This window comes from Heloderma suspectum, chromosome 4, assembly GCF_057233095.1.
Source record: "Heloderma suspectum isolate Gila_16-S chromosome 4, 16-S_ref, whole genome shotgun sequence".
Lineage (NCBI taxonomy): Eukaryota > Metazoa > Chordata > Lepidosauria > Squamata > Helodermatidae > Heloderma > Heloderma suspectum.
In genome coordinates, this window is record NC_139461.1 from 28,191,520 (window position 1) to 28,209,069 (window position 17,550).

Below are 17,550 nucleotides of genomic sequence, written 5' to 3' on the forward strand. Positions count from 1 at the left end.
CTGTACAATACAAGCTGTGCACCATAAACTACAACTATTAATAGTAAAGTCAGAACAACATTAACTTAGAGCCTATTACCTTTAAAAGACCACATGTGGAAAATATAACAGAATTTGCTGTCTGAAATGCTGACAGGGAAAGTAAGTGCTCCAAACTCCTGATAATTTTGGTTGCCCTTATCCACACCTTTTCCAGCTGTTACAGAAAGGTTTTTGGGTCTTAAAAAAAGATTCTGTCATTTCAATGACAATGAATGTCATTTCATTGTCATTTCAATGCTAGGGAAAGAAGCCATTGTGGCTTCTCCCTCCACCCCTGTGTATGACTGCCATTTGCATAGAATAGTAGGGTTGGAAGGGGCCTACAAGGCCATCGAGTCCAACCCCCTGCTCAATGCAGGAATCCAAGTCAGAGCATCCCTGACAGATGGCTGTCCAGCCTCGTCTTGAATGCCTCCAGTGTGGGAGAGCCCACCACCTCCATAGGGAATTGGTTCCATTGTCATATTGCTCTAACAGGCAAGAGGTTTCTCCTGATGTTCAGCCAGAATCTGGCTTCCTGTAACTTGAGCCCATGATTCCGTGTCCTGCACTCTGGGATGATTGAGAAGAGATCCTGGCCTTCCTCTCTGTGACAACCTTTCAAATACTTGAGCGCTCTCCTATCTCCCCTCAGTCTTCTCTTCTCAAGGCTAAACACGCCCAGTTCTTTCAGTCTCTTCATAGGGCTTTGTTTCCAGTCCCCTGATCATCTTTGTTGCCCTCCTCTGAACCCTCTCCAGTTTGTCTGCATCCTTCTTAAAGTGTGGTGCCCAGAACTGGACACAGTACTCCAGATGAGGCCTTACCAGTGCTGAGTAGAGGGGAACTAATACTCCCCGGGATTTGGAAGCTATGCTTCTATTGATGCAGGCCAAAATGGCATTTGCCTTTTTTTGCAGCCACATCACATTGTGGCTGCATCATTCTCCGTGAGGCAGTGTGGGTTGGTACATTGTCCAGAATGGGTGTGCAGTGCGGCGGGGGTGGCTTCGTACCCACCCTACAACCCACAATGAGGAGAGGTTGCAGGGTGGGTATGAAGCCACTGCACAGTGCCATGCTCCCGGTTCGGATGACATGCCAACCCACACTACAATGCCTGGGGATTATGCAAATATGGGGGGGGGGGGAGAAGTCATGATACCTTCCTCTGTGCTGATTGTCCAAACACAGCCTCAGTCTTACTACAGTGACCTACAAACATCACTTAAAAAGTGGCCTGCTGAATCAGATCAAAGTATTTCATCTAGATGGGTGCTTTCGCCTGTCTAGTTAAAGCACCAGGGAGGGGGAAGGAGGGAGGATAGCTTGTATCCCCGCCTCCCCAGTTCCCTCCCTGGTCACAGGAATGCCCCCATTCCCTCCTCTTTGAGGTTGCTGTGCTGTTGCAACCTTGTAGAGGCAGCTGGCGTGGTTCTCTCCGTGCCAGTTGTGAAGGGAGGGGTGGACTCAGTTCCAGGACTCTGAAGTATCCTACGGTCTGCCAGATGCTCTCTAGGGGCCAAAGGATTTCTCCCTAAATCTCTGATCTAAAGAAGGACATGGGGCTCATTTTTATTTATTTATTTTATATATTTTGAACATTTCTTAGACACCCTTCAGGGCAGAAGCACTCCCAAGGTGGCTTTCAGAAATGAAATACATAAAACAACTAATCAGATAGTATGTAGTCCATGCTGTTTTTGGTTTGATTGTTCTTTTGCTGTTGTGGAACATCGAGTTCATAGTTGCAGGCCTTGGTTTTTGTGTAAGTACATCTAATTGGTGTATAACTTTTCTCTTATCGTCCTGCTGAAACTGGAGTTGTTGCAAGCACAGACTTTTGCCATAGTTAAGTCTGACAGATATAAATCTTTGCTAAAGGCTATATTATAAATGGAAAATGCCATAGAACAGATATTTCCCAAAGTGTAATTTCCTGCTGCCTAAAAGGAAAAGAAAATCCGATGCTGTAAAGAACAATATTGTTTAGGAACCTGGAATGTCAGATCAATGAATCAAGGTAAGTTGGAGGTGGTCAAACATGAGATGGCATGATTTGAACATCGACATCTTGGGAATCAACGAACTAAAATGGACAGGCATGGGAGAATTTAATTCAGGTGACCATCAGATCTACTATTGTGGGCAAGAATCCCTTAGAAGAAATAGAGTAGCACTCATAGTCAACAAAAGGGTGGGGAAAGCAGTACTGGGGTACAATCTTAAAAACAATAGAATGATCTCAGTACGAATCCAAGGCAAACCATTCAACATCACAATAATTCAAGTCTATGCCCCAACCACTGAGGCCGAAGAAGCTGAGGTTGATCGGTTCTATGAAGACCTACACCTTCTAGAACTAACACCAAAAAAAGATGTCCTCTTCATCATAGGGGATTGGAATGCTAAAGTAGGAAGTCAAGAAATCACCGGGATAACAGGCAAGCATGGCCTTGGTGTACAAAATGAAGCAGGACAAAAGCTAATAGAGTTTTGCCAAGAGAACACGCTGATCATAGCAAACACTCTTTTCCAAGAGCACAAGAGACGACTCTACACATGGACATCACCAGGTGGTCAATATCGAAATCAGATTGATTATGTCCTTTGCAGCCAAAGATGGAGAAGCTCTATACAGTCAGTAAAAACAAGACCTGGAGCTGACTGTAGCTCAGATCATGAGCTTCTTGTTGCAAAATTTCAGCTTAAATTGAAGAACATAGGGAAAACCACTAAACCATTCAGGTATGACCTCAATCATATCCCTTATGAATACACAGTGGAGGTGAGGAATAGATTTCAGGGATTAGACCTGATAGACAGAGTGCCTGAGGAACTATGGACGGAGGTCCGTAACATTGTTCAGGAGGCAGCAACGAAATCCATCCCAAAGAAAAAGAAATGCAAGAAAGCCAAGTGGCTGTCTGATGAGGCTTTACAAGTCGCTGAGGAAAGAAGGGCAGCGAAAAGCAAGGGAGAAAGGGGAAGATATATCCAACTGAATGCAGAGTTCCAGAGAATAGCAAGGAGAGACAAGAAGGCCTTCTTAAATGAACAATGCAAAGAAATCGAGGAAAACAACAGAATGGGAAAGACTAGAGATCTTTTCAAGAAAATCGAAGATCTCAAGGGAACATTTTGTGCAAAGACTGGCATGATAAAGGACAAAGAAGGCAGGGACCTAACAGAAGCAGATGAGATTAAGAAGAGGTGGCAAGAATACACAGAAGAACTATACAGGAAAGATCTGACTGTCCCTGATAGCCACGATAGTGCGGTCACTGAACTTGAGCCGGACATCCTAGAAAGTGAAGTCAAGTGGGCCTTAGGAAGCATTACTAACAACAAAGCTAGTGGAGATGACAGTATTCCAGTTGAGCTATTTAAAATCCTAAAAGATGATGCTGTTAAAGTGCTGCATTCAATATGCCAACAAATTTGGAACACTCAACAATGGCCGCAAGACTGGAAAAGGTCAGTTTACATTCCAATTCCAAAGAAGGGCAATGCCAAAGAGTGTTCAAACTACCGCACCATTGCGCTCATTTCACATGCCAGCAAGGTGATGCTCAAAATCCTACAAGCTAGGCTTCAGCAGTATGCGAACCGAGAACTACCGGAAGTACAAGCTGGGTTTAGAAGAGGCAGAGGAACTAGAGATCAAATCGCCAACATTCGCTGCATCATGGAGAAAGCAAGAGAATTCCAGAAAAACGTCTATTTCTGCTTCATTGACTACGCTAAAGCCTTTGATTGTGTGGATCACAACAAACTGTGGCAAATTCTTAAAGTGATGGGAGTACCAGACCACCTTACCTGTCTCCTGAGAAACCTGTATGAGGGTCAAGAAGCAACAGTAAGAACCGGACATGGAACAACCGATTGCTTCAAAATTGGGAAAGGAGTACGACAAGGCTGCATATTGTCACCCTGCTTATTTAACTTATATGCAGAGTACATCATGAGAAATGCCGGGTTGGATGAATCAGAGGTCGGAATTAAGATTGCTGGGAGAATTATCAACAACCTCCGATATGCAGACAATACCACCCTAATGGCAGAAAGCGAAGAGGATCTAAAGAGCCTCTTGTTGAGGGTGAAAGAGGAGAGTGCAAAAGCTGGTTTGAAACTCAACATTAAAAAAACTAAGATCATGGCATCTGGCCCCATCACTTCCTGGCATACAGAAGGGGAAAAAATGGAAGCAGTGACAGATTTTACTTTCTTGGGCTCCAAGATCACCGCAGACGGTGACTGTAGCCATGAAATTAAAAGACGCTTGCTCCTTGGGAGGAAAGCTATGGCCAACCTAGACAGCATAGTAAGAAGCAGAGACATCACCTTGCCGACAAAGGTCCGTCTAATCAAAGCTATGGTTTTCCCAGTAGTAATGTATGGCTGTGAGAGCTGGACTATAAGGAAGGCTGAGCGCCGAAGAATTGATGCTTTCGAACTGTGGTGCTGGAGAAGACTCTTACAAGTCCCCTGGACTGCAAGGAGGTCAAATCAGTCCATACTAAAGGAAATCAACCCTGAGTGCTCATTGGAAGGACAGATAATGAAGCTGAAGCTCAACTATTTTGGCCACCTAATGCGAAGAGAAAACTCTCTGGAAAAGACCCTGATGCTGGGAAAGACTGAAGGCAAAAGGAGAAGGGGATGGCAGAGGATGAGATGGCTAGATAGCATCACCGATGCAATGAATATGAACTTGAGCACACTCCAGGAGAGAGCGCAGGACAGGAAGGCCTGGCGTGCTATGGTCCATGGGGTCACGAAGAGTCGGACACGACTGAACGACTGAACAACAACAACAACAAAAAGGCAACAGCCAGGTTTTCTTTGTCTTCCACTGTGACTTCCTTTGAACATGGCAGAAAGACACACATTGGGATGCTTCCAGGCTTATGTTGTAATTCTAACTACAATTATGTTGGAATGCCACCATAAATCTATTTAAAATACCACAAAACTTTTTAAAAATGATGTGGGGTGCTTTCCCCATCACTGCACAAGAGCAACCTAATTAGTTAAGTTTACCACTTCTTAAAAGATGACACACTTTTTACAAGCTTTCCTATTCTGCACAACCCACAAATACTAAGAACTTTGTGATACTTGGTAAAGGTGTATGGATTTCAGACTTGCTTAAATATTTCTGTATTTCATTTTTATACCGCCCAATAGCTGAAGCTCTCTGAGCGGTCCACAAAATTAAAACCACAAAAATAGAACAGAAAATACAATATAAAATATAATTAGAACTACAGAATAAAAATACAACCAGAGTAAAACCTCGTAGTAGTGCTGCAGGTATTTCAAACACAATAGCAGATTTAAGATAGCAGAGCTAAAAAAACTGGAATGCTAAAACGCTAAAAATGCCTGGGAAAAAGGTCTTCACCTGGTTATACGTCCTCTCTGGTTCAAAGCATGTTGTATACCTTGTAATCTATTGCTAGGTATCACCACAGTGCTGTTAGTTTTGTAAACATCACTTTTAAGCAGCTCATGAAGTAAAGCATAGCAGCCAGAAGCAAAGAAGATACACCTTGAGAAATATCTAGTTCTTTGACTCTTCTTCATTAGTGGGAGGGAGAAGCTTTGCCAAGTGTATCGAACCAGCTGCAATTCATTTATGCAATAACAATGGCTGGTGGAAGGAAATCTCAAAATAGCACCATTTGAGGGGACCTTCAGAGAAAAAATTATTCCAGGATGGGGCAGGAAGCGTTCCTCTCCAACCCCATGGATCAGTACAAATGATCGAAGACCCTTGGGCAAGATACACACATGGAAAATATGAGTGTGTCTTTAATTGTGCACCTCCAGCCTTTTGTTGGTGTAGAATCCAGTGAATGGGTTAGAACCTTGTTTTCTTCAATTCTGTTTCATCTGTCTTACCCACTCACGAAGAGTGTAGGCAGTAATCCAGTTTAGGCTGCCACTTCTCCAAAGGGCAGAGATCTCACAGAATGGGTTGCTTTCTGCTTGGCTCTTGCTGACATGAGCTGCTGCTCGGGATGTACGAAAGGTACTTACCTTTCCGCGGATTATGCTGATGCTGGGGGGGAGGCGTTCCGTCCCTCCCCCCGGAATCCTGGCCGGGGGAAGAGGCGCTCCGTTCCTCCCCCCCGGAATCCTGGCCGGCTGGCTCTGCTCCGCAGGGATTCTGTGGAGCCGCCGGCCGGCTCCTCCAGCAGCCAGACATCCAGCCGCTGGCTAGCAGGGACGCAAATGGCGGCGGCTGTAGCCGCCGCCGCTTGCGTCCCTGCAGTCAGCCGTGATAGGCTACATAAATGTTTACGTAGCTTATCACGGCTGATTAAAAAAACAACAACACGCGCGTACGCATTTGCGTTCCTTATTTTGGCACGTCTTCGTCTACGTAAACATTTACATAGACTAAGATGGCGAAAATAAGGGGAACACAAATAGCATAGACGCTACACTCTTTGCGTTCCCCTTATTTTCGCCATCTTAGTCTACGTAAATGTTTACGTAGACTAAGACATGCCAAAATAAGAACGTAAATGGCAGCGCCCATGGCTGCCACCATTTGCGTATGCGCGTTTTTTTTTTTTAATCAGCTGTGATAGGCTACGTAAACATTTACGTAGCCTATCACGGTGTTTTTTTAAAATCTAGCCATGATAGGCTACGTAAATCTTTATGTAGCCTATCACTTTTTTGTTTTTGTTTTTTTTTACCTGGAAATGGCGGCGGCGGCAGCTGGTTGGAAGACCGGCCGCTGCTGCCGCCGCTGCCGAACCGCCGCTGGAGCCGCCGCCACCAGGAAGATCCGCCGAAGGTAAGTCCCGTCCCGGGGGGGGCTGTTCCACCACCGATTTTGGGGGCCGAATGTGCTGGCATTCGGCCTCCCCGAGATCCGTTGTGGAACTTTCATACTTCCCTAGCTGCTGCTAGACACATAACACAGAAGGGAGCTTACTTACAAGCTGTTATTTTGGTCCAAAGGAATGACATATTTATCTGGATTTAAATATATATGGACTGGCTGACATTCCTATGCAATTGAGGAGATTGAGGACTTTGCGACAATTCTGATCATCTGGATGTTGTGTGGGCATTCAAAATAAAGCCCTGCATATTTTACTCCCCCCCACACACACCTTCAAATGTAAACCACTAACGTTAGAGAAATAGAGATTTGTATGTAAGCCCAGGTTGGCAGGAACAAGAATGCCCCTTTCACACTTGTAATGTTTCCTGTACTCATACAAACCAAACAAAGGAGTGTTTGGTGGAGAGGGACTAACATCAAGGGGTTGAGAATTTCCAACTGCCCCTCAGCCCACCCACCACCTTGGAGCCCAATAAAGACCAGTGGTGGAAGGGGTGTTTGGTGGAGAGGGACTGAATGTTAAATTTCTGAGAATATGTGGGGCTTGAAAGATGACTGGCGGGTTAACCTTCCCAGGTGAGAGATGGAAAAGGGACTATGAGAGAAGACTCATCATAGAGCCGAGAGGAAGGCTGCCACACATGATAAGTGTGGCTGGTAACCAATTATTGCATGATGTGGAAAATCCATGTGGAATGGAGGTTTATTTATCCTTGTAGGAAGTGTTTCTTAAATTTCTGTATTACGCTTTATTTGCTTTCCCATTTAGTGTTGTTGTTGGACTAGGTTTATTTGCACTGTTTTATTGGATGTTGTGTGTGCCAATTTTTCTACTATATTTATCTGCTAACATTATGACTATTTGAAATTGCTTCTATAGTATTTTGTGAATATTGATAGATTTAGTATTTGATACGTTATTGCAAATTATATTTATTGCTGTTCATTTATGTTCTGAGCTGCTTTGCGCACAATTTTGTGGGAAAGTAGCATACAAATAGATGAAATGAACCTGCCTGGGCTTTAAGTTCAGCATTGGAGGCCCTGCTCACAGGCCCACCCTCAAGATCTGTATGATTGGTGGGCACTAAAGTAAGGGCCTTTTCAATTTCTGCAACTTCATCATTAGCTTTCATTGTTGTTGTTGTTCAGTCATGTCCGACTCTTCGTGACCCCATGTACCATAGCACGCCAGGCCTTCCTGTCCTGTGCTCTCTCCCGGAGCGTGCTCAAGTCCATATTCATTGCATCGGTGATACTATCTAGCCATCTCATCCTCTGCCGTCCCCTTCTCCTTTTGCCTTCAGTCTTTCCCAGCATCAGGGTCTTTTCCAGGGAGTTTTCTCTTCGCAATTAGCTTTCATACAGGCCTTAAAAACTTATGTCAATCTGCTTTTAATATAAGTGCTGAGCTGGGCTTTATATTGTTTCAAACTGCTGATTTTAATTCTGTAATTGTGTTTAAATACGAATATATAAAAACCAATCTCATGTTTTAATTGGTTGTGAGCCATGTTGGGAGAACTACGCTCTGAAAGGCCATTGTGTTTAAGATTAATTCTAGTGAGATATTAATAGTTGTTTTACTGGGGTATTTAATTGATTCTTAATTACCTTGTTTATGCTATCAAAAGGCGGGATGCAAAGAACAAAAATAACCCACAAAATACGATCATTAACTCAAAAGCTGAACACAAACAGCCAAAGCCCACTGTCAAAGCTCTCTTAAATAAAAAAAAAAATCAGACATCTATAGCAAGGGAATCAAATTTCTATGCCAAGAAAAAGTTATTCTGTAATTGGAGTACATTATACAAATTTGCTTAATTTATTCTGCTTCTACTAGCTATAGGGAAATCTTGCTTAGACACCTTCTCCTGCCCACTTAGGTATCACCAGAAATTGTCTAGCATTAAATCCATTTTAAAGATGTTGAATTCTTCACCCAACACATTTCATGTTTGCATGGGGTGATCACAAAACCCAGATACATTTAACCCGTCTCAGGTGTATATTTACTGCAGGAGCTGAATTCTGCTGCAAATCAGTTTCCTTCCTTTTTTAAATGAAAAAGGAGTGATTTTGTAGAGGGTAAAGCTGTAAACATGCAATATGATTTCTAGTTATTTGGAGCAGGACTTCAGCTCTTCAACAGCTCTTTGCATTCTCCATGACTAACAAAATCAGAATTATGCAAGACTACTTATGCAAAGTGTATAATTTATACAGGTTTCAAAATTCTCCTTTCAGCATATAGATAGGGAAGGACAGAGAGTGAGTGAGTGGGGAATATGGTCCTGCACTTAGATTAAAACAGAGGCTAAGATTTACCTGGGAGTAAGCCCAATTTAACTTAATGGGACTTACTCCTAAGCGGACACATACAGGGCTGCACTGCAAGTTACTAACAGGTAGGCTGAATTCTAGCTTTAATTGTAGATCAGGATCATTTCATTCAGGCTTCCAGTGTCACTCTTTCCACCATCCCACTCCAAACTTCAGTCTCTCAGTATTTACTCCAACTTTGTAATCCTTTTGGTATTTGTCTATTTCAACCTTCTGCAGTAATTAATACCATGGATCATGTTCTGAGTGTAGAGAACAGTGAAAGAAAGTCAGTGAAAGTCTTTGCTGAAAGACCAAGATATGTATAGAATTTTCAAAAGACTATCACTCTGGCTCTAGGATTTGTCATTCAGCATTAAAAATGGTCTTTCAGGGAACTGTTTAGTTCCCAGCAGATTGGAACCTGACTGAATCCGAGTCAGATAATAGTGAGAGATAAAGAATTCCTATTTTATCCAGTTCAGATCTTATAATTAAACAAACTAGATATGGAATAGGAATACAATTAGTTATTTGGGGTTACAATTGATAATGCATTAGAAATTAATCTTCAGTGGCAGAAATAACCCCACTACTCTGTATATTTAAAGGCATATGTCAACCACATTTAAGCACTTCTAAGTCGTGTTGATTTAGAAGTGGGCGAGAAAAGAGAGAGTGCTAAATATGTGCTTCTCTTCTATTAAAATAATGGGACTTTGATAGGATCACAGACACACTTAAAAAGCACCTGTCTAAACTTAGAAACTAGTTTTCTACTAGATCATGTATGAATTCATCAACAGACAATCACAGCCAGTTTCCATGGATCCAGGCTTTGGGGGTGGGGGGTAGGAGGGGGCTTCCAGGGAGGAAAGACAAGTTTGATATGTGGTTTTACCCTCTGGTTCTTCTATCAAGAGGTACCGGTGTTTTTACTTTGCAACACTGCACACCAACTTTTAATCACTTTCAGTGTCACGTGGCTCCCCTGAGTAATACTTTCTTATGCAGTTTAAGACAGAACTTTACAATCTCTTCAAAATGAGATATAAAAGGTTGTACAGGAAAATTGGTTCTTTTTGACCTACTGTTGTATATACATATGTGTGTGTTATATAAACTAGATTTAAAAAAACCACAGAGATTTATTACCATATTGCATTAGCAGTAGACACTGTCTTTACCCAAAGTTCACAGAATAATTATGCCCACCAAGTTTTCTTGGGATGGGTTTATGCTTCTACATTCTGGAGCCCTGACTGCACAACCCCAGCAGTAACTTCTGCTTTCCTTTTGCTGTGCGTCCTATTCCCCTTTTTTTTGGTTGCTGAAGGCTGTGAGGTCTCTTCGCCTTTTTTCTTTTTCTTCAGGCAACTGAGGGGGTTGGGGCCAGCAGCTCTTTTACGTTTCCTTTTTTTAGGCTCTGAGGACATCACTAGGCCCTGCTCCTCTTTGAGAACTGCAATGCTCTGTTTCTGGTGCTCTGGCATAAGCCTATTTGTCTGCATCATTTGAACAGAGGCCAAAGATTTAGCAGAAGGTTTGTCTAGAACCATAGTGTTCTGTATTATGAACAGAAGAGGAATGCCAGCCCTTTTCTTTATTTTTGTTGCCAGATCCTGATCCTATAAAGTATTTAAAGAAACAAAAACAAAACAGAACACAGTTAAGACAATCCTGGTTCCATACAGATGTTTCACAAATGAAGGCACACTGGTGTATACACCTAGTAGATAACAGCCTAGAAAAGAACGGTTAATTGATTGGAAACACTCCAATTTTCTTCCCTCATTTGCTTATTTACTAAAATGTTGTTGAATCTGCATAAAGATATAGCAGTAAACTAGTTTAATACTCTAAAAGCTTTAAAGCTGCAGTGTAGTGAACTACTAGGTGTAAAAGTTATACAGGTGTTGAGGCCTGCTCAGTTCCCAATGCCAAGTGTGAGGTAGTCTGTTATCAGAGCCACCACTACCCCCCAAAACGTACCATAAATCCCGCAACACTTCCCCAGAAATCTCATCGTCTTCTCTGATAAGGAGTGTGACCCTTCTGTGCCCTGCTCTCTCTCTCCCCCCACACCCAGACAGAACAAGTGCGAGAGTGAATTGTTGGTACTATATTGATCTGTGAGTATAAAAGCCAGTGACTAAGGAAAAGAGGCTAGGGATGAGGGCTATCCTGACAGGAGCAGCTTTGATTCCAAATTACTCTCTGTAAACCCTGAGATAAAATGACTGCAATCAGTAAGCTGTCAGGAGCCAAACCTGCCCCACACCTCTGCTACACATGTTTTTAAACAGCGGTCATTGGGGGTGGGGGGGAGGAGAGGATTTATACGATTCCCCCTGCGCTGTGGGCCTGACAAGAATTCTGCCCCTCAAGCTGCTATCTGATGTGGGAAGGAAGCTACTACTGGCACCTATAGCAGCTTCCCTTCCAGGGCAAACAGCAACTTCAGGGTGGGAAGAGGCATTTTCAATGGAATTGCAACAAATAACTCACCCATCCCCAAGCCTGATAAAGACAACCTGCAACTACTATTAAAAATCACAAATGCTAACATGTTATATGTCATCGTGCATTCAACATAGTTGTAGTTTGGCCCCCAGAAAGGGATGTTATGCATTTCAGCCAGCAGAAATGTATTCTGCTCCTCCAGGTGTCCCTGCAATTTACAGGCACTTTCTCTGCTCCCTGCCTGCCCTAATGATGGGCATTTGCTAGAATATATTAACTAGTTCTCCCGATTCCATAATGCTCGAGTGTTTCCAATTTTGAGACCTAGTGTAAGGTACTGTAGGTCATATAAGCTGTGAACTAATATGTTTCCTGGTTTAAATCTCACCCCTGCTCTGACATCTTTATCCACAATATGGGAAAATTATTACAGTTATTAATGTAAAGTAATTATTAGTGAGATATTGTATGTGTAATGCTTTTAACACTCAAGCACTTTTTGTATCACACATTTCTGATAATCATACTGGAGGAAGGCAGAAGTGGCAACACAGCTCATAATATAGCCATTTGTTCTGTACGCAGAGCTGCACATCCTCAGGTCCTCTTTCTTGCCTTCATGGGGGCCTGCTTTTTTCAGACACGCTCCAACCCTTCGGCTGCAATCCTATATACAATGAGAGAAAGCCCCACTGAACTCAGTGAGCTTTACTTCCGAATAGCCTTGTATAAGATTGCACAGACATGATGCAGTTGCCTTTTGATCTATCAACTAAAAGGAAATATGTATCATGCAGACAAGCCCCCCAACTTCTTCACCTCTCTTTCAGAAATAACATCTATCCATAAACACCCTCACTTTTGTGACTCTAATCCTATGCTGAGAGACTTGCTGCAGGAAGACTGCAATCCTAAGCATATTTACTGTTAGCAAGACAAGCAAACTTAAATCCTGTTGAACTCAACAAGGTTCACTTCTGAGCAAGTCTGTTCTGAAAACCTGTTTTGTTAAGCTGAGGATCAAGTACTGCCTTGTATTGGACTGGGCTTATGCAGCTCCAGCAAATCTGCATAAATTTTTCCACAGCAGTGCCAACGGGTAAGCTGAACCTACTTATTCAAAACTCGCTACCGAATGGCCAGATTCTAAGCCACAGAAAAGGAAATTAGGTGCTTTGTTCATGCAAACTTGTGAAAGAATGTTACCTGCGTAGCAATGAAATAATGGTGTGGATTGCCATCCTCAGTCATGGACAACAGGCAGACTGAGCCGCTCACTGGACTCTTGAAGTGAGAACAATGGCGAACCTGAAATCTCTGTGCAATTAGTTTTGCACCATATAACTCCTTTCCCAAGGATTCCAGTTCTTTTAGGACACACCTAAAGGAAAAATGGAATAAGAATTATAATAGCAAAGAATCTTACTCAAATACCAAAGAGATTTTAAATTCTGAACCCGAGTCCAAATTAATCACACGTTTTGTGAGGTCAGGGACCAACAGTCTACTTTGGAAGTAAGCCCCTCTGAATTCTATGGGACTCTCTCGTAAGCATTCACATTTACAGCCTAATACATCTGTGGGTCTTTAAAGCGCCATGGGAGTCTGGATTGATTTTTGCTAACACAGCTATTCTTTAGGAAGTTACGTATGAGCGTGTGCTGCCACCAGCAACTGGCATGAACATCAAGACAATGAAATGTATCTATCATATACACCAGGAGTAGGCAAGCTGGTGCCCTCCAGACGTTTTGGACTACAATTCCCATAATTCCTGACCATTTGCCATGCGGGCTTAGGCTGGCAGAAGTTGTAGCCCAGAACATCTGGAGGGTACCAGGTTGCCTCACCCTGATATAAATATGCTAGTGTACCTTATGATGCAGTGTGAGGGTGTTACATTTATACCAGATATCGGGGACATGTGACCCACCAGATGTTGCTGAACTGCAACTCCCATCAGGCCTAGCAGCATAGCCGATGGTGAAACATGATGCAAGTGGCAGACCAACATCTGGATGGTCACACATTCCCCATACCTGATTGATACCCTGCCCTTCCTCCAAGCTGATGGCAGCAGACATAGTCTCCAAACCTGATTTTATCTTCATACCATCCCTGTGCGGCTGAGACATAGTGACTGACTCAAGGTTATCCAGTGAACTTCATGGCTGAATTGGGGATTTGAACCTGTGTCTGCCTGGTCTTAGTCCAGCATTCTCCAACCTGTTGCCCTCCAGATGTTTTGAATTACCACTCCCAGCATCCTTGACCATGTTGACAGGGGTTGATGGGAGCTGGAGGGTACTAGGCTGGGGGAGGCTGTCCTAGTCCAACACTTTAACAACTACACCACTCCAGCTCTCACATATGCAGCTTCTGAGGCAGGCAGGCAGGCAAAGATCACCTCACAGTCTGCTCCAGCTGCATTGCATCCTACTCCTTCTCCACCACTGGGCCATCGGTCCTGTGGGAAGGATCCTAATCACTTCTTATGTGTGTAAATATATATTACTGTGATTTTATTCATAATCATTGATGTTAATCATAAATAGTTTTGAAGGGATTTGTATCTTGAAAGGTGAGATATAAACAATTTTAATAAATATATAATAAAGCAACTATGGGGAAGATACCGCCCTTCCAAGCTGGAGAGGGAGTTGGGGGTTTATCATTTTGGCACTTGGCTGCAGGGACACTTAGACCACCTCTGCCGCCCAGTGACAAAATAAGCCCCAGCCTTTCCTTCTGGCTCCAGAAGGGAAGGCTGAAGATGGCCATTCGGGTGATGTGTAGTCAAGGTGCTTCAACACTTCATCTATCCAGTGCCAAAACAAACCCCCAACTGTTACTAATGAACGTATAAATAAAATATACTGGAAATTAAAAATAAGGCACTGGAAAATTTTCCAGCCCACATCACTGGCATACGTGCATATTTCGAAAGTGAGGAAGCCACCAGCAACTGAGCTTGGATGCCACCATCACAATGTGTATGGCTGAATCTACACATAGCAGTTTTACCCTTCTCATACTGCAGTGATAACTATTGGTGCCCATTGGTGTCATGTGCACCAATAGTTATCACTGCAGTATGATAATGGCAAAACTGCTATGTATAGATTCAGCCTACATATGATGTGTGTATGTGCCAGTGTGGTGTAGTGGCAAGAGTGTTGGACTGGGAGCTGGGAGATCTGGGTTCTAGTCCCCACTCGGCCATGGAAGACCACTGGGTGACTTTGGGCCAGTCACACACTCTCAGTCCAACCTACCTCACAGGGTTGTAGTTGTGAGGATAAAATGGAGAGGAGGAGGATAATGTAAGCCACCTTGGGTTCCTTGCAAGAGGAAAAAAGGTGGGATATAAATGCAATAATAAATAATAAATGTGTGTAATATATAAACTGTATATAAACAAATCCACCCATCCAGCCTCATGAAGGAGGGTGGGGTGGGGGAGACACAATCTGAGGAGCAGTAACTATTGCTTATGCTTATACCTTCCCCTTTCTTGAAGAGGCTCAAGGGAGCATAGGTGGTCTCCTGTCCCCCATTTTATCTGCACACCAACCCTGTTGGGTAGGACAAGGGAGAGAGTGTGTGAAAGAAAAAGCACCTTCATGGTCAAGTTTGTACCTTGGGGATTCTCCTGGAGCAGTCACTTTCACTTGAGACTCAGGTGTCCTCAGTGGCATGGAGTGCCTTCTACCAGCTTTGGCTGGTGGCCCAGCTATGCCCCTATCTGGCCAGGGATAATCTGGCTTCAGTAATCTATGCTCTGGTACCCTCCAAGTTAGATTACTGCAGTATACTCTATATGGGGCTGCCCCTGAAGTCTGTTCAGATGCGGCACCTTGTGCAAAATGCAGCAGTCAGGTTAATAACTGGGACCAGAAGGTCAGATTATACAAAACCAATTCTGGTCCACTTGCATTGGCTGCCTGTATGTTTCCTAATCCGATTCAACGTGCTGGTTTTAACCTGTAAAGCCTTATACAGCTCAGGACCACAATACCTGATGGAGTGCCTCTCCTGACCTAAACCCTACTGGGCCACTACAATCAGCATCTGGGGCCTTCCTCTGAATGCCACCTCCAAGGGAGGCTCAGAAGATAGCAACAAGGGAGAAGATCTTTTCAGTGGTGGCCCCCGATTATGGAATAATCTCCCCATTGAAGCCCACCTGGCACCAACACTGCCATCTTTTCAGCGCCAGGTTAAAACTGTCCTCTACTCCCAAGCATTTAATGGCTGTGGAAAGAATCCTTTAACCTCACCCCTAATGTGTTATGTGTACCCCAGAATGTCTTTAGTATGAACCAGAGTTATTCCATGTTTGTACGCTAGGTCATCCTGTCTCGGCTCCACAGTCTTGTGAAAAACAGATTACAGCCTGTCAGCAGTTTCCCTGAGAATTGTTAGGGAGGATGAATCCCTCCCCAGACTGCAGGCTGATAACGTCGTACTTTGTGCAGTACTGAGTGTCAGTGGCTGGCAAGCGTCCACCCCAGTCCAGGGAAGGAACATTCAGTCCCTTTCCAGATAACAGACTGTGCGAATGCCTCCGAGTAACGCAGCCACTAGAGCGTGGCTAGAGTTCTTCCCTACATGTGACGTATTTCGCTGTATAAAAGGCCGCCCCACTGAACACTCGGGGCTCTCTGCCCCTTTGCTGACAGAGTGCCTTGCTGGCCACGCAATACAGCGCTTTCAGATCCAGAGCCTTACCCGTGTCTACTGTGATGCACTGTCCGGCTGGACAACGAGCAGGGAGCATGTCCCGCTCACACAACATGGCATATGACGGGGCATTCATGCCAGCTGTTTGACGAGGTCTAGGATTGTACTGAAATCGGTTTTAAAGCGCTTTAAAAATTTAAATATACAAAATGCTACGCTGCACGTTATCTTGCGAATTGCTGCGAGCCGCCCAGAGCAACGAAGTACGTAACAAGGAACATCTGGAGGCGCCAGATACAGAGCCACGCCCACCCTGCCGGGGCTCATAGGCTTCGATGCTCCTCCCCTAACCGTCCCTCTTACCCCAGCCCCGCCCCCCCACGAGGGGCTCCTCCGTCACCCTATCAAAACCCACCTCCGCTCCGCTCGCGCACAGCCTCGTCGCGCGCTGCCAACGGCTCCCGGGCTCCCCCGCGTCACGTGCCACCCCTCCCCTCCCCTCCCCACTCCGTCCCCGTCCCCCCTCACCGCGTCGTGCAGAACTGCGCGGTCCCGGCCAGGTAACCCGGCAACTGTTCGCGGATCTGGATCTTGTTGCGCAGCGCGGCCTGGCAGAAGGTGCCGTCGAGCAGCACCTGGAAGGGCTCCCGGAAGCCGAAGTTGTGCTTGTAGAAGCCCATGTTCTTCTTGGCGTGCTTCTGCCGGGTGATCTTCATGGCGGAGGCGCCAGGAGAACCACAGAGACGGGGAGGAGGCGCCCAGCGAGGCCCCTCGCCCAGTAGGAGTACCGCTTATGCGCCCGGAAGCACAACCCCGCGTGCCGGAAGTAGAGCCGGTTCACGCCTGCGCAGATGAGCTGCCTGAAGCGGGGGGGGGGAGGAAATGTGTCTCGGGAAGCAGATATCTAATAGACCGTCCTCCACAGCGACTTATAACGACACCAAGCTTAAAATAGAGCACAAAACATCACAGGGACACCGGTAGTGGCCGCTGCAACTGCGCCCGCCCAGCTTGCGCACTTCCCCATCAGGTGAACTCAAACCGGTACCAGCCGCAGCACGCGAAGTATTTCGCGTGCGGGTATTTTGCATCCCGCGTCAGCCGTGAAGCTGCCTTACGCGCGGCTCGATGCTATTCCTTCTTCGGAAGTTGGACCGCCGCTACTGAACTCGATGGGCCTCGCTCCCTAG

At 44.7% G+C, this 17,550-nt stretch overlaps 1 protein-coding gene across 1 annotated transcript; it reads right to left on the reverse strand.

The window, feature by feature from the left end:
* Positions 1-10,342: 10,342 nt before the first annotated feature.
* On the reverse strand, positions 10,343-17,160 carry UTP23 (UTP23 small subunit processome component). The gene is made up of 3 exons (XM_084848915.1): positions 16,889-17,160; positions 12,884-13,058; positions 10,343-10,842 (listed from the first exon to the last, which is right to left on the reverse strand). The coding sequence occupies exons 1-3, from the start codon at positions 17,074-17,076 to the stop codon at positions 10,450-10,452; spliced, it is 756 nt and encodes a 251-aa protein (XP_084705041.1). The 5' UTR covers positions 17,077-17,160; the 3' UTR covers positions 10,343-10,449.
* Positions 17,161-17,550: the final 390 nt, after the last annotated feature.